This window comes from Plasmodium yoelii, assembly GCF_900002385.2.
Source record: "Plasmodium yoelii strain 17X genome assembly, chromosome: 12".
In the NCBI taxonomy this organism is placed as follows: Eukaryota; Apicomplexa; class Aconoidasida; order Haemosporida; family Plasmodiidae; genus Plasmodium; species Plasmodium yoelii.
The window spans coordinates 1,067,141-1,085,813 of NC_036184.2; the positions used below are offsets into that span (position 1 = coordinate 1,067,141).

Below are 18,673 nucleotides of genomic sequence, written 5' to 3' on the forward strand. Positions count from 1 at the left end.
AAAAAGGAAATGAATGTGGGCTTTATTTTATTCACAAAAATGAATAAGTGAAATGAATAAGTGAAAATGAAAATATAGCATCTTATTGATCTTGATAAATTATGAACATATTATGATGAAAATTTATGCATAAAGAATACAATAAATCTTTCAATTATTTTTAAAACGTAAAAAAATTCAAAAAAAAAAAAAAACAAAAAAAAAAACAAAAAAAAATGCAAGTTTTAATTATAAATACATAACAAATTATATATCGTAGTAATAAATTGCATAGATTATTTTGTTTTGTAAAATTGTATTGAATTTTCAAACAATTGAATAAGGTATTTAATAATGCTATACATGTATGTTCCCATTTTTTTATTTACATATTTATCCCCTAATAATTCAAAAAAAAAATAATAATAATATACAAAATAAGTGTGTGTATATATATTACACATAAATGTTTTGAAACATAACAATTTTATTTTTAATTTTTTTGTCGGAGAAAATGAGCAATATCGAAGCTACAATCATTTGTATAGATAACAGCGATTATAACATGAACGAAGATATCGTTCCGAATCGGTTTATGTCACAGGTAGCCACGCCATTTGATAATATGTTTATGCAAGCGCATGCTGTGTTTTTTCATTTGGTATGACCTTTTTTAGTAGTTTGTTGCAAACCCACGCTGTGCTTTCTTTATTTGCAGATCGATTGTGTGAACATACTATGCTGCAACAAAACCAGTATGCATTACAAAAACAGTATAGGAGTATTAGTTATGGCAGGAGATGGAATAAAAATAAAAGTATCTTTAACAAACGATATCGGACAGTTATTATCTTGTATTCATGGAATAAAAATAGAGGGTTCATGCGATATAATAAGAAGTTTGCTTATTGCACAATTAGCATTAAAACATAGAATCGATAAAAATTTAGAACAAAAAATAATAATATTTATTGGTAGCCCTATAGAAGCTAATGAAAAACAATTAATAAGTACCGGAAAGCAATTAAAAAAAAATAACATATCTATTGATATAATTAGTTATGGAAATGTAAATAAAAATAGAGAAAAATTAAATAAATTATTTGAATCAATAAATAATAATGGAAATTGTAGAATCATTGAATGTCCAGAAGATGAAGATAATTTAAGTACATATGTTTTAAACAAAATTTTAAATAATAATAATTATAATATGAACAATTTAGATGAAGATGAACAATTATTAACAGCAATGGAATTATCTATGGGATCAAATAATAATACACAAAATATTCCAAACAATAATTCACAATCTAATAATATAAATTCTAAATCAAATCATAATGATTTACCAACTATACAAGATATTGAAAACATGAAAGATATTGATAATGAACTAAAGGAAGCATTATTATTATCTTTAAAAGAATATAACGAAAAAAATAAAACAGATAATGAAAATAGTAAAATTAATTCTGAATCAAAAAATGGGGAAAATGAAAAAAATGGGGAAAATATTACAATAGTTAGTGAAGAATATAAAAATGTTTTTGATAATGAAAAAACAGATGCACAAACAAAACAAATAGGAGAAAAAAAAGAAAACGAAAGTTATGAAAAAGTATTTAAAATATGTAAAGATGAAAATATAGAAGAAGATAATAATAAATTTCAAATAAATTCAAATATTTATATCAATACAGAAGATAATATTAAGAATATAAATAAAGAAACAACAGATGACAAAAATACATCTTCTATTCAAGATACAAATTATATATCTCAAATTTTGGAGCAAATACCAGGAAGTTCAGCTAATTTGCTTGATAAAAATGCAGATGCCGAAAAAGAACCTGGCACTAAGGAGCCTGACACTAAGGAGCCTAAGTAGTGTCTTTACATTAGCCAACTCTCCAAGCCTACCCTAATTTTATTTTACTTTATTTATTTTACTCCATTTATTTTACTCCATTTATTTTACTCCATCTATTTTACTCGGTTCCGCACAATTTCACGTATGCACATGTACATGCACAAATCTGTGTATTCATATTTTTCATTTTTTTTTTTTTTCTACTTAACATATTAACAACCTTTTATTATTCATATTTTTATTATGAATTGTAAAAAGCTTAAAAAATTCCTAAAAACGGCATTTGCCCCGTTTCCCTTTTCCCACGTTTCCCTTTCCCCACTTATTATATATCCATTCCTTTCGTTTGACCGCATTTCATCCTTTCGTTTAACCACATTTCATTCCTTCCGTTTTGATAAGTTCTAAAATCAACTACGCCTTTAAAGTGGTAAAAATCGGTGAATCGCTTTATATTTTGCAAAAGTAAAAATGATAGAAAAATTGAGATTCGTTTTGATGAAAATAAAGACATGTAATATATACATGTTGGTTATATAACAATATATTTTAGCATAATTTGTGTTTCCTTTATTTTTTAACATTTTTTGCGTCTTAATAAAACTAGATAATTTAAAATACAAAAAAAATATCACTGGTATGTACATAATAAGTAGTATATATATGTGCGAACATTGAATACATGTTTAGAATGATATACCCTTTTTTACTTGGAATTTTTATATTTTTTAAATTGAATAAATGTAATAAACTAAAATTGCCCAATTTAAGTATACATATATATGTATGTGTGAAATTCCTTCGAATTGTGCTCCATAAACATACAAACATGGAAATTTAATAATAACATATGCCATAAAATGTTTAGCTTTTGCATTCCACCTTTCACCTTTCACCTTTTTTTATTTCATCCATTTTCATCCATTTTTTGTTTCATTCCATTTTTCACTTTTTTTTTTTTTTTTATTTTATTTTATTATTTTTTTTTTTTTTTTTTTTCATAAAAATGCCAAGAGCAGCCCCAGATTTGCAAACAATTATTTTGTAATTACAAACCGTATACTTTTTCTTTTTTTTTCTTTTTTTTTCTTTTTTTTTTCTTTTTTTTTTTTTTTCCTTTTTTTTAATATATATAAAAATAAAATATTTATATATACAATGTAAAATTATAAAAGATTTATTAACTTGTTGGAAAATATATAACAAACAAAAACAAAAGAGAAATGCCCATATCTCTAAAACCCTAAATATTGTAAACCCATTTTTTTATTTTATCTAATATTATCTGATTAGTATATGGCTACTCGAATTTGTATAATAAAATAAAAATATACAGAAAGCAAGCAGGCAAGCAAGCAAGAAACAAATAAATAAATAAAAATATACATTTTTGTTTATATATCCATTTTTGCATATATAGTATGCTTATATGATACAGCTCGAGTGGTAATAGCTACAGAAATTTGTAAAATATCATTATAAATTGGTTAAATTTGTAAAATACTGACTACAGATTCGGTTAAATTTATAAAATATTGACTACAAATTCGGTTAAATTTGTAAAATACTGACTACAGATTCGGTTAAATTTGTAAAATACTGACTACAAATTCGGTTAAATTGGCAGTTTTTATTTTTGTTTTATAAATGGTATCTAAGAGAGGGGTCAAAAAAAATACTACCAAAAATTCTGGAAAGAAAAATAATAAAAGTCAAGAAAATGAAGAAACTGCCGAAGCTGACAGTCCTGAATTAAATGCCCAAACTGAACAAAGCGATAAAAATGGCCAAAATGGCCAAAATGACCAAAATAATATTTTACTAATTGGTGATGATAACTTATCATTTTCTCAGTTTATTATTGAGGCATATCCAGTCTCAAATCTGTATATTGCAAGTAAGTTTTTCCCTTTTTTTTTTTTAAGATAAAAACTGTCCATGATGCATATATAAATTAAGGAAACATAATTTGGATATAAAAATAAAAAAATATGTAATTTTGTGTAATTTTGTGTAATTTTGTGTAATTTTATGTAATTTTATGTAATTTTATGTAATTTTATTTAATTTTGTTTAATTTTGTTTAATTTTGTTTAATTTTGTTTTAATCACTTTTGAAAGGCACACTTACTGAGCTTGAAATTAATTATATGATTCGAGATTTGGAAATGAAAAAAAAAATAAGAGAAAAAAATGAACATATAGAAAAATTAAATGAAAATTCAAGGACAAACTTAGATGCAGAAATAATAGACAAAGAAAAAAATGAACCTTTTTATTATACTAAAAAATTTAAAGAAAAATATGCAAATAAAAATATTCATCTTATTTTTAATACAAACTTATTTATTCTAAAATCATATTTTCCTACTAACTTTTTTCATACCATATTTTTGATTTTGCCTGGTAAAAATTGTTAAAACGAGCATCTATTTTGTTTGCTTTTTTTCACTTTTTTTTCAATTTTTTTCGCTTTTTTTTCGCTTTTTTCACTCTTTTCACCTTTTACCGATTCTGTAGGAATGTGCTATAACATAAAAGAGAAGGGGCTTATATATAGTGACCAAATAACTACACTCAGATTATATTATTTTATTATTTCAATTATAATCGAAGTTATAAATGTATCCATAAAAAATGTACAGGTTCATATATTATGGACAACGGAGAAACTTAAAAATTTAGTGGAAAATAATAATATTGCCAAATCTGAAATAAATAAAGAAGATGACGAAAAAAATAGTATAACTAATACTTTAGCATCTCTTAAAAATCTAGTTTGCAATATCGATTCTGAAAATGTGAATCAAATTTCAGAGGAAAGGGACCCAACTCAATCAAATAAGGATATTGAGCATTCTGAAAAATTTTATGAGGAAGATGCAGATGGTAACGAAGTGGGTGCCAACGAAGTGGGTGTAAATGGCGACGAAGTAGATGTGGATGCCAACGAAGTAGATGTAGACGTAGATGCAGATGCAGATGTAAATGGTAACGAAGTAGATGCAGATGTAGATGTGAATGGTAATGAAATAGATGCAGATGTAAATGGTAATGAAATAGATGCCGATGCAGATGGTAACGAAATAGATGCATATGCAGATGTAAATGGCAACGAAGTAGATGCATATGCAGATGCAGGTGCAGGTGCAGATGGCAACGAAGTTGATATAAAATTGTCAAACGATCCTAACATTTGCTTGGACCAGGAGAACATCGATGCAGAAAATGGCCAAGAAGAACAGCCACAAAAAGCGGGAAAGGCAGACGAATCTGATTGGGTCGAAGAATCGGATGAAGCAGAAAATTTTGATGATGAGGATAAGAATGAAATTCTCGATATCTTCAATCTGAAAAATAATATTATCACAAAAACTGTTTCAGAATTAAACGAAATGGAACAAACTGAAAATGATCAAATAATTTATTTTGTTGAAAATAAAATTCAAGGAAATCCACTGATTGCAAACATGTGGAAATTCCCTCTTCTTTATGAAATAGATTTGGACAAACTTATGCGGTTATTCAACTTTGAGTCTGAATCAAGTGGAGATGTAAATAAAGGCGAGCCAAATGTAGAAGCAGATAAAGGAGAGCCAAATGTAGAAGCAGATAAAGAAGAGCCAAATGCAGAAGCAGATGCAGACGAACCAAATGCAGAAGCAGATGCAGACGAACCAAATGTAGAAGTAGATCTCAAAATAAATATTGATCCGAATGAACTAAGCAATAAATTTGTTCCTATCATATACGGAAAACATTTTATATATAACAACTTTTTGAGTAAGTGTAAATTTTATTCATTTATTTTAAAAAAAAAAAAAAAAATATTAATACCAGAAGAGTTAGCCATTTTAATGCAAAATAATATAATAGGAGAAAATTATAATATAGAAACTTATAAAGATTTAAAAAATATATATTATTGTATTTTTAAAGAGATTGAAAAAACATATAAAACAGTAAAAGATCAAGTACATCACATTTCAAATATACGATACAAATTATATTTAAATAGAAATAAACAAGAGAATCAAAATAATAATATTATAAAACAATATATGCCATTTCATGTTTTTCAAAATAATTTAAATATGAAAATAAAACATAAAATAATTTTGGACGAATTATGGAAAAAAATTTTTACTCCTATTAATTTTGGTCGTGCAAATGAAGATATAAATAAATATTTTGAATTTTTTGTTTTTTCAAAATTTCCAAAAAATAGAACAATTCACAAAATAAATAAATTATATCTTAAATTAAACGTAAGTAGAAGAGCATATACTGATAATAATGCTAAATATAGTTACACACAAAATTATAAAAATAATTATCATCTTATTAATGATAATAAAAATAAACCACCTTTGCTTCCAACGCCAGGAAAAGATATGTATAAAAATTCGAATCATGATAAATACAAATATAATGTTTCTAATAGTTTTAAAAAAATAAATAATGTTTATAAAAATACATCTTCTTATAATACTAGTGGTGTATATAATAAAATGTACAGACATGATAAATCTCGAAACATTTCAAATAATTATGAAAATAAAAGAGAACTTAAAAATAAAACTTATGGCCGTTCAGGTGAAAATACACACAGATCAATACGATCAAACAACATTAACTCTCAAAATCATAACAATAGTTTTAATAGCTATAATAGAAATAACCATGACAATGGGTCATACAATAATATTATGAACAAGTCATATAACCATAGCCATAACCATGGTCATAATCATGGCCATAATAATCGCGGAACTAGCCATAACCATAGTCATAACATGATAAGCTATAATAATAAAACATCTCGAAATAACATGCACAAGTCAGGTGATATTCGAAAAGATTTAAAAAGTATCGATGGACGAAGTGATACAAGAGGAGGAGGTGGAAGAAGCCAAGCAAGAAGTGATTTTTATAATAATCATAGATATGATAATAAAAATATAAAAAGAAGAAGAGATGATTCATATGAAACGAGGCAAGATGAAGATAATGAAAATTATTTAAATAGAAGATATGATAAAAAAATAAGGAATAATGATTATGATATGAAATCTCGAATATATGATGAAAAAAATCAAAAAAAATATTCCAGAAATAATACAGAAATGCAAGATCCATATGCATCTACAAAAGATTCAAATAAATATTACGACATATCAAACAATGAAAAAAATTCTGAAAAAAAAAACTGGAAATTTCCACCACCACCACCAAATATTCCTCCTTTATATGATTCTCAATCACAAAAAAGGAACAGCACCTTTTATCATGGAAGTGACGATTATTAGATGTAATGGAATTTCCCAATCTAGTTCTTATGTTTCTAGGACGGTTTTTCCGTATCATTTTTCTATTACTTTTTAAAGATAGCGTAATAAAATTTATGCAATAAATAAAATATATATACTCGCATGGAACTTATAATAAATAAATTTGAAATGCGAAACGAATTGTTTAATTAAAATTATATTTTTAAATTAAACCGTTGTTAAAATGTTTTTTTTTACTGCATTCTTTTCATTATTATTGTCACTATTAATTTTTTTTCCTGTTTTTCCTGTTTTTTTTTTTTTTTTTTTTTTTTTTATAACCAACTGTCTGCTCTTAATTGGGCATATATATTATGCATAGACCCATACTTGTTTATTTTTTCAACCATGAAATAAAATAACATCAATTGTTTTTTTTATTTAATTATTAAATAATAACTTATTATATTTTTTGTTTCTTATTTATTTCGATTTATTTTTAATAACCAAAATTATTAATAATATTGAGGTTCCGTATTTTTCTCAAATCTATATAATATGTATTAATGGGAAGAATGTTCATCTCTTTTCTCATTTTGTTTCTACACATTCCATATATTGTTCTTTTAATAATTTTTAGAGAACTTTATTTAAAAGGGTAAGCATGTTCGAATAAAATATAAGACACATTTTTTCTTTTCTTCTTTTCTTCTTCTTTTTTTTTTTTCTTTTTTTTCTTTTTCTTTTTTTTTTCTTATTTAATAAAAAGCCCAAAACTATATACCAGTTTTTTTGTTAATTGAAAACATGTTTGTAGTAAACTTGTATGTACGCAAAGGATATGTAAATGCATATGCATACATATATCAAAGCATGCAATTGTTCGCATAATTCTAAAGAGAAAAATGGTTATTTTCATAAATAGCGCAAAATATATATGCACATAAAAAATATTATATAATAAGCATAAGCAATAAAATATAGAGTGATATATAGCAACGCATATAAAATGAAAAAAAATTAAATAATTCAAAATGAAAAATTTAATATATAAATAAAAAAGCGCAGAAAATTAAAAAAAAAAAAAAAAAAAAATGAAATATATTATTAAATTTTTAAGGAATAAAACGACATTCGTTATGACCTTATATAATCAATTGTTTTTCACATAAATAAATTAATCTCTTTCCGCAATAAAAGTTAAGTAATTGTCTATTTCTTTTTCACTTATTTGTATGAAATTTGGATTTTTTTTTGACACTATGGCCATTTCTATTTCATTAGCTTTTAAATCAAAAGCAAGAATTGCTTGCAATGCTTCAATAGCTAGTATAATAGTATTTTGTATATCTTCTTCTATGGTTTCTTGTTGTATTTTCTTTTTTCTCTTTTCCAATAATCTTTCTAAAATACTTATGCTTTCTTGTTCTTTATTTCCAATAACACATGCTCTATACCCAGCACAAAAACCTGCTGGGTCGAATTTATAAAGTTCAGGTTTATTGTCTTCATTCATTCCAATAAGTATTCCACCTTAAAAAAAAACGTAAAAAAAAATATGTATGTGCATAAATTTGATAAAATTACATGACTGTTCATATTTTTATAGATATTATTATTGCAAAAATAGCTTCTATTGCAAATTTTGAAAGTTTTTTTTTTTTTTTAACTCGCCATTTTCTTAATATTTTTTATAAATGTATGAACATGAAATAATTTTTATTATACAAAATATTGCACACACAATAATATAGATATATAAGTTATCCAATTTTAAAGTTAGGCACATAAATGAAGAACATATTTTTTTGTATTTTTTTTAATAAAAATTCTTACTGCAAGCGTGTAATCTCATATAAGCATGCTGGGTAAATACTTGAATTTTATCGCAAATATTTCTACATAATGTTTCAACGTTTAAATTATATCCATTATTATATAAATATTCGGAAGCCTCAGATCTGGCTTTATAAACCATGCTAAGACAATCTCCAGGCATACCAACCATAGAACATCCAATTTCATCTGATATGTTATAAATATTTGTTATATTATTATAATCTAATAACTTATCTTGAGTTATATATTGTGTTGCCATTTTTTTTTGAGAAATTATGACAGCACAATTTTCTCCCTTTACACCTAAGGATGTTATATTGGTATTTTTAACTGCTTTTATGGCATATTCTGAAATTGGTAAAGGTTTAATAAATAAATGAAATATAATGAACTCAATATATGATAATATATATAAAGATAAATATATAACTTTGCGCATATTTGGTTAGTTCAAAATTATCTTACCTATTTGATAAAGATTTCCATCAGGAGAAAAGATGGTTAAATGCCTATCATACATACTCTGTGATTGTCGTACCATTTTTGTTCTTATTTAACTTGTTATTTTTATATAATTTATTATTATTTTAATTTAAATTTTTATATCCTATACTGAGATAAAACATGCGACCATGCATATGCAAACATATATGTTCCTAATATACCGGATGTGTATAAAATCGATTTACTATATATCTTTTGATCACTAAAAAGATAAATGAATGTATAAGAAAAAAAAAAAAAAAAAAAAAAAAATATATATATATTTCTTAAACGGTGAATGTGTTTAGCTTGTGTATACTAGCCAATATCATAAAAATAAAATTACATAATTACCATTTATAACTATAAATGTTAGTGTTTGTTTTAATAACATGAAAAGCACATTTATTTGTTTTATTCTTGAAAGGGTACTAGCTACTATATATTCAGTTTATAATGTACATTTTATTATTATGCTTATATAATAAATTTATATAAAAAGTTATTTATATATGCACATGTCAATTATTTTTTGCTTATTTCTACCAATATTTTTTTAAATGATAGAATTGAAGCTATACTAAAAACATCCAATAATATATGCAAGGAAAAAACTGTTCGTATTATTTTATTTAACAAAAATTTTCATTTTTATTTAAATTAAAAAAAAAAAAAAAAAAAAGTTCTCATTATGATAAAAAAATATATTATAGCTAGTAAGTTATTAAAAAAGGGAAATTAATTAAAAAAAAAAAAAAGTTAAGGTATAAAGGAAAAAAACATAATCCTGAACATATACATTTTATTTTACATAGAGTAATATATAAGCATGTGCATATTGCATACATATATATATGTGGCACATACAAATTTGTATATAAACTTGTTTATTTGTGATAGTTTTTCAAAACTTGAGAAATTGTTTTTATTAGTTATTTTATTTTTAAGTTGTTGAAAAAAGAATCTACATTTTTCAAACTATTAGATTTTGCTTCCTTAATAAAAGCATACAATATATTCCTTCCTAATTCTTTTATGTACAGGTTCATAAAATTTTGGTATAGCTTATTTTTTAGCTTTAAGAAAAAAAAAATTATAGAAAAAGAGAAAAAAAAAAAAAAAATGTTAAGAAATATTTACATATATTACATGTACGTGCATATAAAACTAAAAAAATGGAAATAAAAAATTATTTTTATTTTGAAAAAACAAATGCATAATAATTATTTTCCATTATACAATGACTTATTGTCAAATGTACATACAAAAGAGTGTGCAAATATTAAATTATATAGCCATGAAAATATTTATATAAATATGTTATGTATTGAGCTTACCTTAAAATTTATATAAAAATTAACATTTATGTAATTTTGCTTATCCTTAATGTCCCACTCTGTTATCTACATAAAGATGAAAACGTGAAAAATATGTCAAGGTCAGGGAAATAAAATGTGTGCAATATTCATATTAAAACAACGTTTTAAATAATGTAATATATATGTGTATATATATATGCATGTATATATAAATGTGTGTAAGAGGTTGTATAGGAAGTTGGAGAATGCAACAATTTTTTCATTTATTGGTTTTTTACCAAATGGTAAAATAAGCTAGTATCATGGCTAGAAACCTGAAAAAAATAAAATTAAATATATATATTAACAAAGGTTGGTAAAGCTATGAAAAAATTTCAAATATTTCAAATATTTCAAATATTCCAAATATTATTTTTTTTTTTTTTTGTGATGTAATTATTGTAAACTACAACTTTGTCATAAAATGTGTACCATTATGGTTGTTGGGTATTTATACTTAATTATCGATTTATATTTTTCCTTAAAAAAAATATTTTCGATTTGCAAATCAGCATTAAAACATTCGTCGCATTTATAAGTTATTTCACTGTCCTATAGAAAAATAAAGATTGCAATTATTTTGACATTAATAGGAACATTGAACGGTTGTAATTTTAGTAACAAACAAACAAACGAAAAAGAGGCTGTGTGCATGATTAGAAATGTAAGCAGGCATTGTGTGTGCATGATTAGAAATGTAAGCAGGCATTGTGTGAGTATGATTAGAAATGTAAGCAGGCATTGTGTGGGTATGATTAGAAATGTAAGCAGGCATTGTGTGAGTATGATTAGAAATGTAAGCAGGCATTGTGTGGGTATGATTAGAAATGTAAGCAGGCATTGTGTGCGCACTTAATAAATGCTCTTACAGTTACATACGGTAAAAAATGTTTATATTCGTCTACATTTAAAATTGTGTAAAAAAATATATTATTTTTACAAATAATATCAACATTTTTTCGATAAATGATTTCCTTAGAATTCATAAATTTATCAAGAAGTATAGAATGCCTTCTTTTTATTATTTTATTCACAGCAAGTTTGCATGGCAAAATACCAACTATCATCTTAATATGTTAGGAGAAAATACTATGCAAAAACAAAAAAAAAATAATAACATATAATACATGTACATGCATATTATGTATACAAACGACAAACAGCCATTTTCGCCCTTAAAAAAAATGAAAAATAAAAAATGAAAAATAAAAAATAAAATAATAATAATAATAATACAGTATAAATAGCTATAAAGAAATTTCAATATATTTTCCTCATCATTTTATATACGTTATTAAAAAAATACAAAAAAGAAAAAGAATAAATGGAGAGAAATAATGAACGAGATTACACGCATTCTGTTAATCCCATATTTATGATAGTTTTTTTTTTTATACCAAGCCATATGTATATTTTGGCTAGTCATATAATAAATTTATGATAAAAAAAAATAAGCAAAAATAATAAGCAAAAATAATAAGCAAAAATAATAAACAAAAATAAATAAAAGAGGGATGCCGAAATAGTGCCAAATTTGCATTTTCTAATTTCTTTAATTAGTTTCCCCCTATATTTTTTGTAATCATACTGGTTTACATTTATTATTTCATTTAACATTTTGACTTATTTTTTTTTTCGAAATGTGTGGCATAAAATTTTCCATTTTTTTTGCCTTTTCCACATAACCCCAAATTATACAAAAGAGGAAAATAAACTTTACATTTGTGTATTAATTTGGTGTCACTATATCTTCTTTAAAAATGCAGTCTTTTTTTTTTTCCTTTTTATAAGCATATATATATTTACAAATACATACACATATAAATACATAAAAATGGGATACAAGAAAAAAAAAAAAAAAAAAAAAAAAAAGGAAAACGATATACATTAATATATAAAATTATACAATGTGTAATTTTTTTACAAAGAATTGCGAATGATTATAAAAATATGGAATTGTTATATATATAGCAAGTTAAATATATATAATGCATTAATAATACAAAAAAAAAGAGAGAGAATCTTAAAACTGAGTACGCAATTATATTACCAAAAATCATGCGGAAAGATCGAAAATATATAAAAATCTGTATAAGATGCAAATTGCTATATCTATATTCCCTTATTATTAATTTGGAATCCTAAAAGCTTTAAGGCATATCCCCTATATATTTATTGTTTATTATAAATATCTGTATATCCTAGTGTTTTGGTTATGTTTCTTCGATTCTTCATTTACTTTGCCTTTTTTTTTTCTTTTTTTTTTGTTTCTTGGAACTATATTATTTTATTTTTTAAACATTGTACATATATATATTATTATGTACACTTTACAACCATTATAATCAAAAAAACAAAAGGGGAATAAAATAAAAAAAATAAAAGAACAAATCATAGAGTGTTCAAATATGTACAATATAAATAAAAAATATATATATTTGAAAAGATGATAAAATAATACGAAATAAAAAAATTCCATATATAGTTTTTATGCATATAAAACATATCCACATATATATATATGCACATGTATGTGTATAATAAACTGTGGTTTTATAAAATTTCAAATATTTACACTCTCTCTTTTTGCATCTTTTGATATTTTTTTCTATGATATATAAATTCTGCAAATCTGGCACTTTATGCATCTATATATACATTAAGAAGTCGGGATATAATTATAATAACAATATTAAATATCTTAGAATAATAACAAAATATGAGATATTATTAGTAGGCGTTTAAAATGCATACAACATATATATTGTATATGCAAAGATATCTCGTTATTGTTATATATATATATATATATATATATATCAAAATTGGTTAAATTATAGTAATTATATTCGTAGTAGAAATAGGATCCGTAATTGATGTAGCCGATTCTAGCACACACAACTGATTCTACCTTCATCTTTTTTTCCAAGTTTTAAATTTTTTGTAACAACGCTTAATTCAAGCAATGAAGGATTGTTTAGAATTTGCTGTATAAGCTCTTCAAAACAATAAGTTATATTAATATCATTTTTTGCACTAGTTTCACAAAATAACATATTATTTTCGAAAGCAAAATTTTTTCCTTCATCTTTTGTTACTTCATGATTTGGTTTATCTATTTTATTTGCTACAAGCATTTTGATCGCATTTTTATTTGTGGAATATTTATCGATTTCGTGAATCCATACATCTAAGTTTTCAAAAGATTCCCGAACGGTACAATCACTACAACAATGAAAAAAATGCATCGGGTTATGTATTTATTTTTTTTCCATTTTTTTTTCATTTTTTTCCATTTTTCCCCATTTTGACATACTATACTAAGATAATTGCGTGGGCATTTCGGTAGTAGGCAGAAGTGAGGGTTCTAAAACGCTCCTGCCCTGCTGTATCCCATATTCCAACTTTTATGGTTTTATTATCTATTTTTAGATATTTCACTTTAAAGTCAATTCCTGTAAAGAAATGGGTGAATGAACAGATAGGTGAATAAATAGCTAGGTGAATAAATAGCTAGGTGAATGAATAGATAGATGAATGAATAGCTAGATGTGTCCATATATTATCAATTTCAGATGCGAAATATGGAAAGCCTGATGGAGTAGCATATTTTGTCATAACATTAAAAATAGATTTTTCTTTTTTTGGAGCCAAACCTATTGTTGATAACACTTTTTCTTCAAATTGATTATCAGAATAACGGCATAATATACTACTTTTTCCTATTACCATAAAAATAGAAAATAAATGTATATATGTGCAAAATTGTGAAATATAAATGAAATTGTAAAATTGTAAAAGAGCTAGTTTCGAGAGGCAATATGAATAGACCATTGCCCAATCAGTAAACAAAATGGTGGAAAAGAGTAACAAAATGGTGGAAAAGAGTAACAATGTGGTGGGAAATAAATTCGCTACTTAAACATGTTAGTAATAAATAAATATATAAAATATTTAAGAAAAAAAAAAAATGAATATAACATAAAAGTTACATACCTACACTGGAATCTCCTACTAATAATAATTTCAATAAATAGTCATATTTATTTTTATTTTTCATTTTTTAAACAAATAAAATAATTAAAAATAGTTAAAAATATAATAATCAAAAAAAATATATTATATATAAATATAATCTTTTGAAAAAACAATTTAACAGAACTTTTATTAATTCATATTTAAAATAATACAATTATATATATAATACTAGAACGTGGCTTTAATTATTTTATTTTACATTCATTAAAAAAAAAAAGGAAAAGGAAAAGAAAAAGAAAAAAAAATGTATAAAACTTCATAAACAATTTATTTGTATGCAAAATAATAGATCTCATTTATTATACAATCGAAGCACTGTGTTTTTTTTATTAAGTTTTATATGGGACTTTCTTTTTTATTCTAATTCTTACAATATTTTCTATATGTATTTATAATTACAGTTTTTTTTTTTTTTTTTTCGCTGCTATTTTTCCGTTTCCTTAATTTATTTATATATTCTTATAGTATTGGTAGCGTATTTATTTTTTTTTTTAATATCTTAAAGCTATATATTATGGAAACTTAACAAGTTAAACGTATCTTGAATAAAGGAAATTGTATATACTAAAAATAATATAAGCACATCGTACTGTACATGTAATATATACATACATATCATATGCATATCATATACATATCATATATATACATATATATACATACATACATATACACGTTTTATGCGTAACAAAAATGTTATATAAGATTTTCGCTAATTTCCCCGTTCATATATAATTTATTTTACCTTCATCTCTTTTTTACATTATAAAATAGGGGGAGTGTTTCACATATATAATTATTTTATAATTATTTTATTATTATTATTATTGCATGTTATTTTATTTTATTTTATTTTTCGATTTGTTCACTCCTTTGCGCATACTATTTTATTTGCTTATTTTATTATATTTTAGATTTATGTATTTTTATATATTTACGTTTTTATAAAACAGTTCTTTCACCCTCATAACCTATTTATTCTATTTATTATTCTATTTATTTATTCATTCTATTTAGTATTCTATTTATTTATTCATAAAATAATTATAATATTTTCTGATCATGTTTAAATTTCAAATAAGAGAGGAGAGTAAAACTCAATAAGTTTTGTGTTTTCCTCTGTAGGAAAAATATAATGGAAATTTTCCAACATAAAAAAAAATAAATAAACAAACAAATAAATAAAATAATAAATAAATAAAATAATGAGATAAAAAAAAATGCTTATCAAACATTTTCCAAATAAATAAAATAACTCGAAAAAGCGGGGGCAAGTGATAAGTTAAATTGTAGAAAATTATTTAAAAATATATAACATTTATCTATGTAGTTTTTTTTTTTTTTCTTCTTAATTTATTATCATATACCCCAAAAAAAGAAAAACGCACTACTGAATATAATAGAAAATTATCTCTTGTATTTATTATGGAATAATCACATTTTATATAATAAAATAATAGTTAACTATTTGTATGCATGTATGTATGTATGTATGTATGTATGTATGTATGTATGTATGTATGCATGTATGTACATATGTATATATATATACACACACTGTTGTTATTTTGGCTAATTCGGAATGTATAAATTTATATGTATACGTGAATAAACTATTTTGTGTGCATATTTTAATTTGTATACTCATAGAGCATTATTTTTATCGAGCTTTATTAACATTATTTTATAAATTTGCATAATGGACAAATGGAAAATTGTTAATATCATATATGTGTGTTACATTCTTTCGATATTTATTATTGTAAATTTTTGATAATATAAAATATGATAGATAGAAAAAAAGAATAAAACTAGCCAAAAAAAAAAAAAAAAATTATAAAATGTGTGTAAATAGGCTATTATATCGCACCTATGAATGTAAACATTTTTGAAAAAAAATAAGTTAACAAAATAATGTTGTTTAAAAAGAAAGCTAAGTTTTTCCCCTTTTTTTAAATTGTCACTTTTATTGTAAATACTATAATTAAATTTCATATTTTCAATTACAGTAACTGTATAAAGTTTCGCGGTTGCTTAATAGCACCTTGCCTGTGCAGGTTTATTCAAAGCAAATATATTAACTCGGATATATTATATGTACGTGCATATATTATGTATGTTTGATAATGACTGGAAAATAAAGCAGTTAAACGTGAAAACTAAAAAAGATAAACAAAAAAAATAAAAAAAAAAACAGCGAATAAAATTAATAATATGGAAAAGAAAACATGTATTAAAATAGTTTGGATAAATAAAAAAGTGAGTAATTAATTTCGCCACAAAAAATTGAATTCATATTGGGAAAAATAATATAAACATATGCATCCTTGCAGGGTCAGGTATTTTTTTTATTATGGATTTTGTTTGAATAGCTAGCTATAAAAAATTTAAATATTTTCCCTAAATAACTATTCACTATATTTGTATCAGTAATATCTTGATCTGGTATTGTCGAAATATCAACAGTATTATCTGGTTTAATATATTTTTCTAATTGATCAGGTTTGATATTTTTATAATATTCCTTTGCATATTGTATTGGTAATTTTGGAATTTTAAAAATAAGACTAGCCAATTTATAGCCTAAATAATGAAAAATAGTAAGAAAAATCAAAAAAAAAATAGAAAATTTTCTTATTATACAATCGTTAATAATCCAATTTAAACTCATATATGGCCCAACTATTAAATGATCATATCTTCCCGAAAATAATGAAATAATTTGTGTAAAAATTAAATTAATTTGTAAAGGATATGCAAAATTGTATTTTGTAAATAAATATATATATAACAAAGAATAATTTAAAAAAGAGCAAATAAATTCATTTAAAAATGTATCCATAATTATAGACGAATATAATTCCATATTATTTAAAAATATTTTATCTCCATATTTTACACTTCCTTTATTATATGGAAAAGAATATATTAGTAAATTTATAATATGTTTTTTAAAAAATTCTGGAATTTTGGGATATAAAAATGATGTTAAAAATGAATTATCTTTTTTTATTTTTTTGGTTTTTATTACTTCAATTATTATATTCCCATTAACATTATTATTTATACTATTGGCAAATATCACATGCGTAATCCCAAAGTATAAAAGTGTTCCTAATATGTTTGATACACATGCTATTATCCCTTCTCCTATAATTTGTAAAAAAAAAAAAAAAAAATAAACAAAATAAAGATAAAAAAAAAAATAAACAAAATAAAGATAAAAAAAATAATAAAATGATACACCACATGCACACGTGTATATATAACGCGATTGCTAATGTTATCGGCTATTCTCAAACATTTTGATGTGGTAAATTTATTTGTATAAAAAAGGTTCTTACTTTTGTTTATTAGTTTTAAGTTAGTCTTATAAAGATGCAAACATGGGTCTCCATCATATCCCGCCGATAAATGGTTATACCATATAAGTAAAGTTATAAACACTTTAATTGGTTCAGTAAGAATACAATTTTGATAATTATAATGTGTTATTTTTGATATTATTTGTATAAATATATCTAAAATTTTTGTAAAAGTTGATATATATAAAAAATATAAAAATGTGTTTATAATATAACCTAAAAATGTAGTTATTAATTGATAATTCAAATTGATATCTATTTTTTTTTTTTCTAATAAACTTGTTTTTATTTCTTTGTTATTTTCTTTGTTGTTTTTTCGGTTTGTAATTTTGTCCTTTAATTTTTTTGCTATGCTTGTTGATCTTTCAACTGTATCATTTTCATTTTGTAAAGTATTCATTTTTTTATAATAATACGAAAATATAATAATAAGAGGGAAATAATATAAAACTCAAATATGTACACACA

At 23.4% G+C, this 18,673-nt stretch overlaps 6 protein-coding genes across 6 annotated transcripts; 2 read left to right on the forward strand and 4 right to left on the reverse strand.

The window, feature by feature from the left end:
- Positions 1-493: 493 nt before the first annotated feature.
- On the forward strand, positions 494-1,870 carry PY17X_1226100 (26S proteasome regulatory subunit RPN10, putative; the record flags this gene model as incomplete). The annotated part of the gene is made up of 2 exons (XM_022956801.1): positions 494-583; positions 698-1,870. The coding sequence occupies 2 exons, from the start codon at positions 494-496 to the stop codon at positions 1,868-1,870; spliced, it is 1,263 nt and encodes a 420-aa protein (XP_022812648.1).
- A 1,629-nt stretch (positions 1,871-3,499) lies between these two features.
- On the forward strand, positions 3,500-7,161 carry PY17X_1226200 (conserved Plasmodium protein, unknown function; the record flags this gene model as incomplete). The annotated part of the gene is made up of 3 exons (XM_719355.2): positions 3,500-3,749; positions 3,974-4,258; positions 4,373-7,161. 3 exons carry the CDS (start codon positions 3,500-3,502, stop codon positions 7,159-7,161), a joined length of 3,324 nt encoding a protein of 1,107 aa, XP_724448.2.
- A 1,138-nt stretch (positions 7,162-8,299) lies between these two features.
- PY17X_1226300 (proteasome subunit alpha type-6, putative) lies at positions 8,300-9,502 on the reverse strand (the record flags this gene model as incomplete). The annotated part of the gene is made up of 3 exons (XM_719354.1): positions 8,300-8,655; positions 8,959-9,309; positions 9,427-9,502. The coding sequence occupies 3 exons, from the start codon at positions 9,500-9,502 to the stop codon at positions 8,300-8,302; spliced, it is 783 nt and encodes a 260-aa protein (XP_724447.1).
- An 874-nt stretch (positions 9,503-10,376) lies between these two features.
- Positions 10,377-11,869, reverse strand: PY17X_1226400 (coenzyme Q-binding protein COQ10 homolog, mitochondrial, putative; the record flags this gene model as incomplete). Its single annotated transcript, XM_022956802.1, has 5 exons — positions 10,377-10,520; positions 10,782-10,847; positions 11,042-11,077; positions 11,235-11,354; positions 11,672-11,869. The coding sequence occupies 5 exons, from the start codon at positions 11,867-11,869 to the stop codon at positions 10,377-10,379; spliced, it is 564 nt and encodes a 187-aa protein (XP_022812649.1).
- A 1,821-nt stretch (positions 11,870-13,690) lies between these two features.
- PY17X_1226500 (ras-related protein Rab-18, putative) lies at positions 13,691-14,862 on the reverse strand (the record flags this gene model as incomplete). Its single annotated transcript, XM_022956803.1, has 4 exons — positions 13,691-14,027; positions 14,119-14,257; positions 14,459-14,524; positions 14,799-14,862. 4 exons carry the CDS (start codon positions 14,860-14,862, stop codon positions 13,691-13,693), a joined length of 606 nt encoding a protein of 201 aa, XP_022812650.1.
- Positions 14,863-17,175: 2,313 nt separating this feature from the next.
- On the reverse strand, positions 17,176-18,605 carry PY17X_1226600 (conserved Plasmodium protein, unknown function; the record flags this gene model as incomplete). The annotated part of the gene is made up of 2 exons (XM_022956804.1): positions 17,176-17,990; positions 18,185-18,605. The coding sequence occupies 2 exons, from the start codon at positions 18,603-18,605 to the stop codon at positions 17,176-17,178; spliced, it is 1,236 nt and encodes a 411-aa protein (XP_022812651.1).
- Between the last annotated feature and the right edge of the window lie 68 nt (positions 18,606-18,673).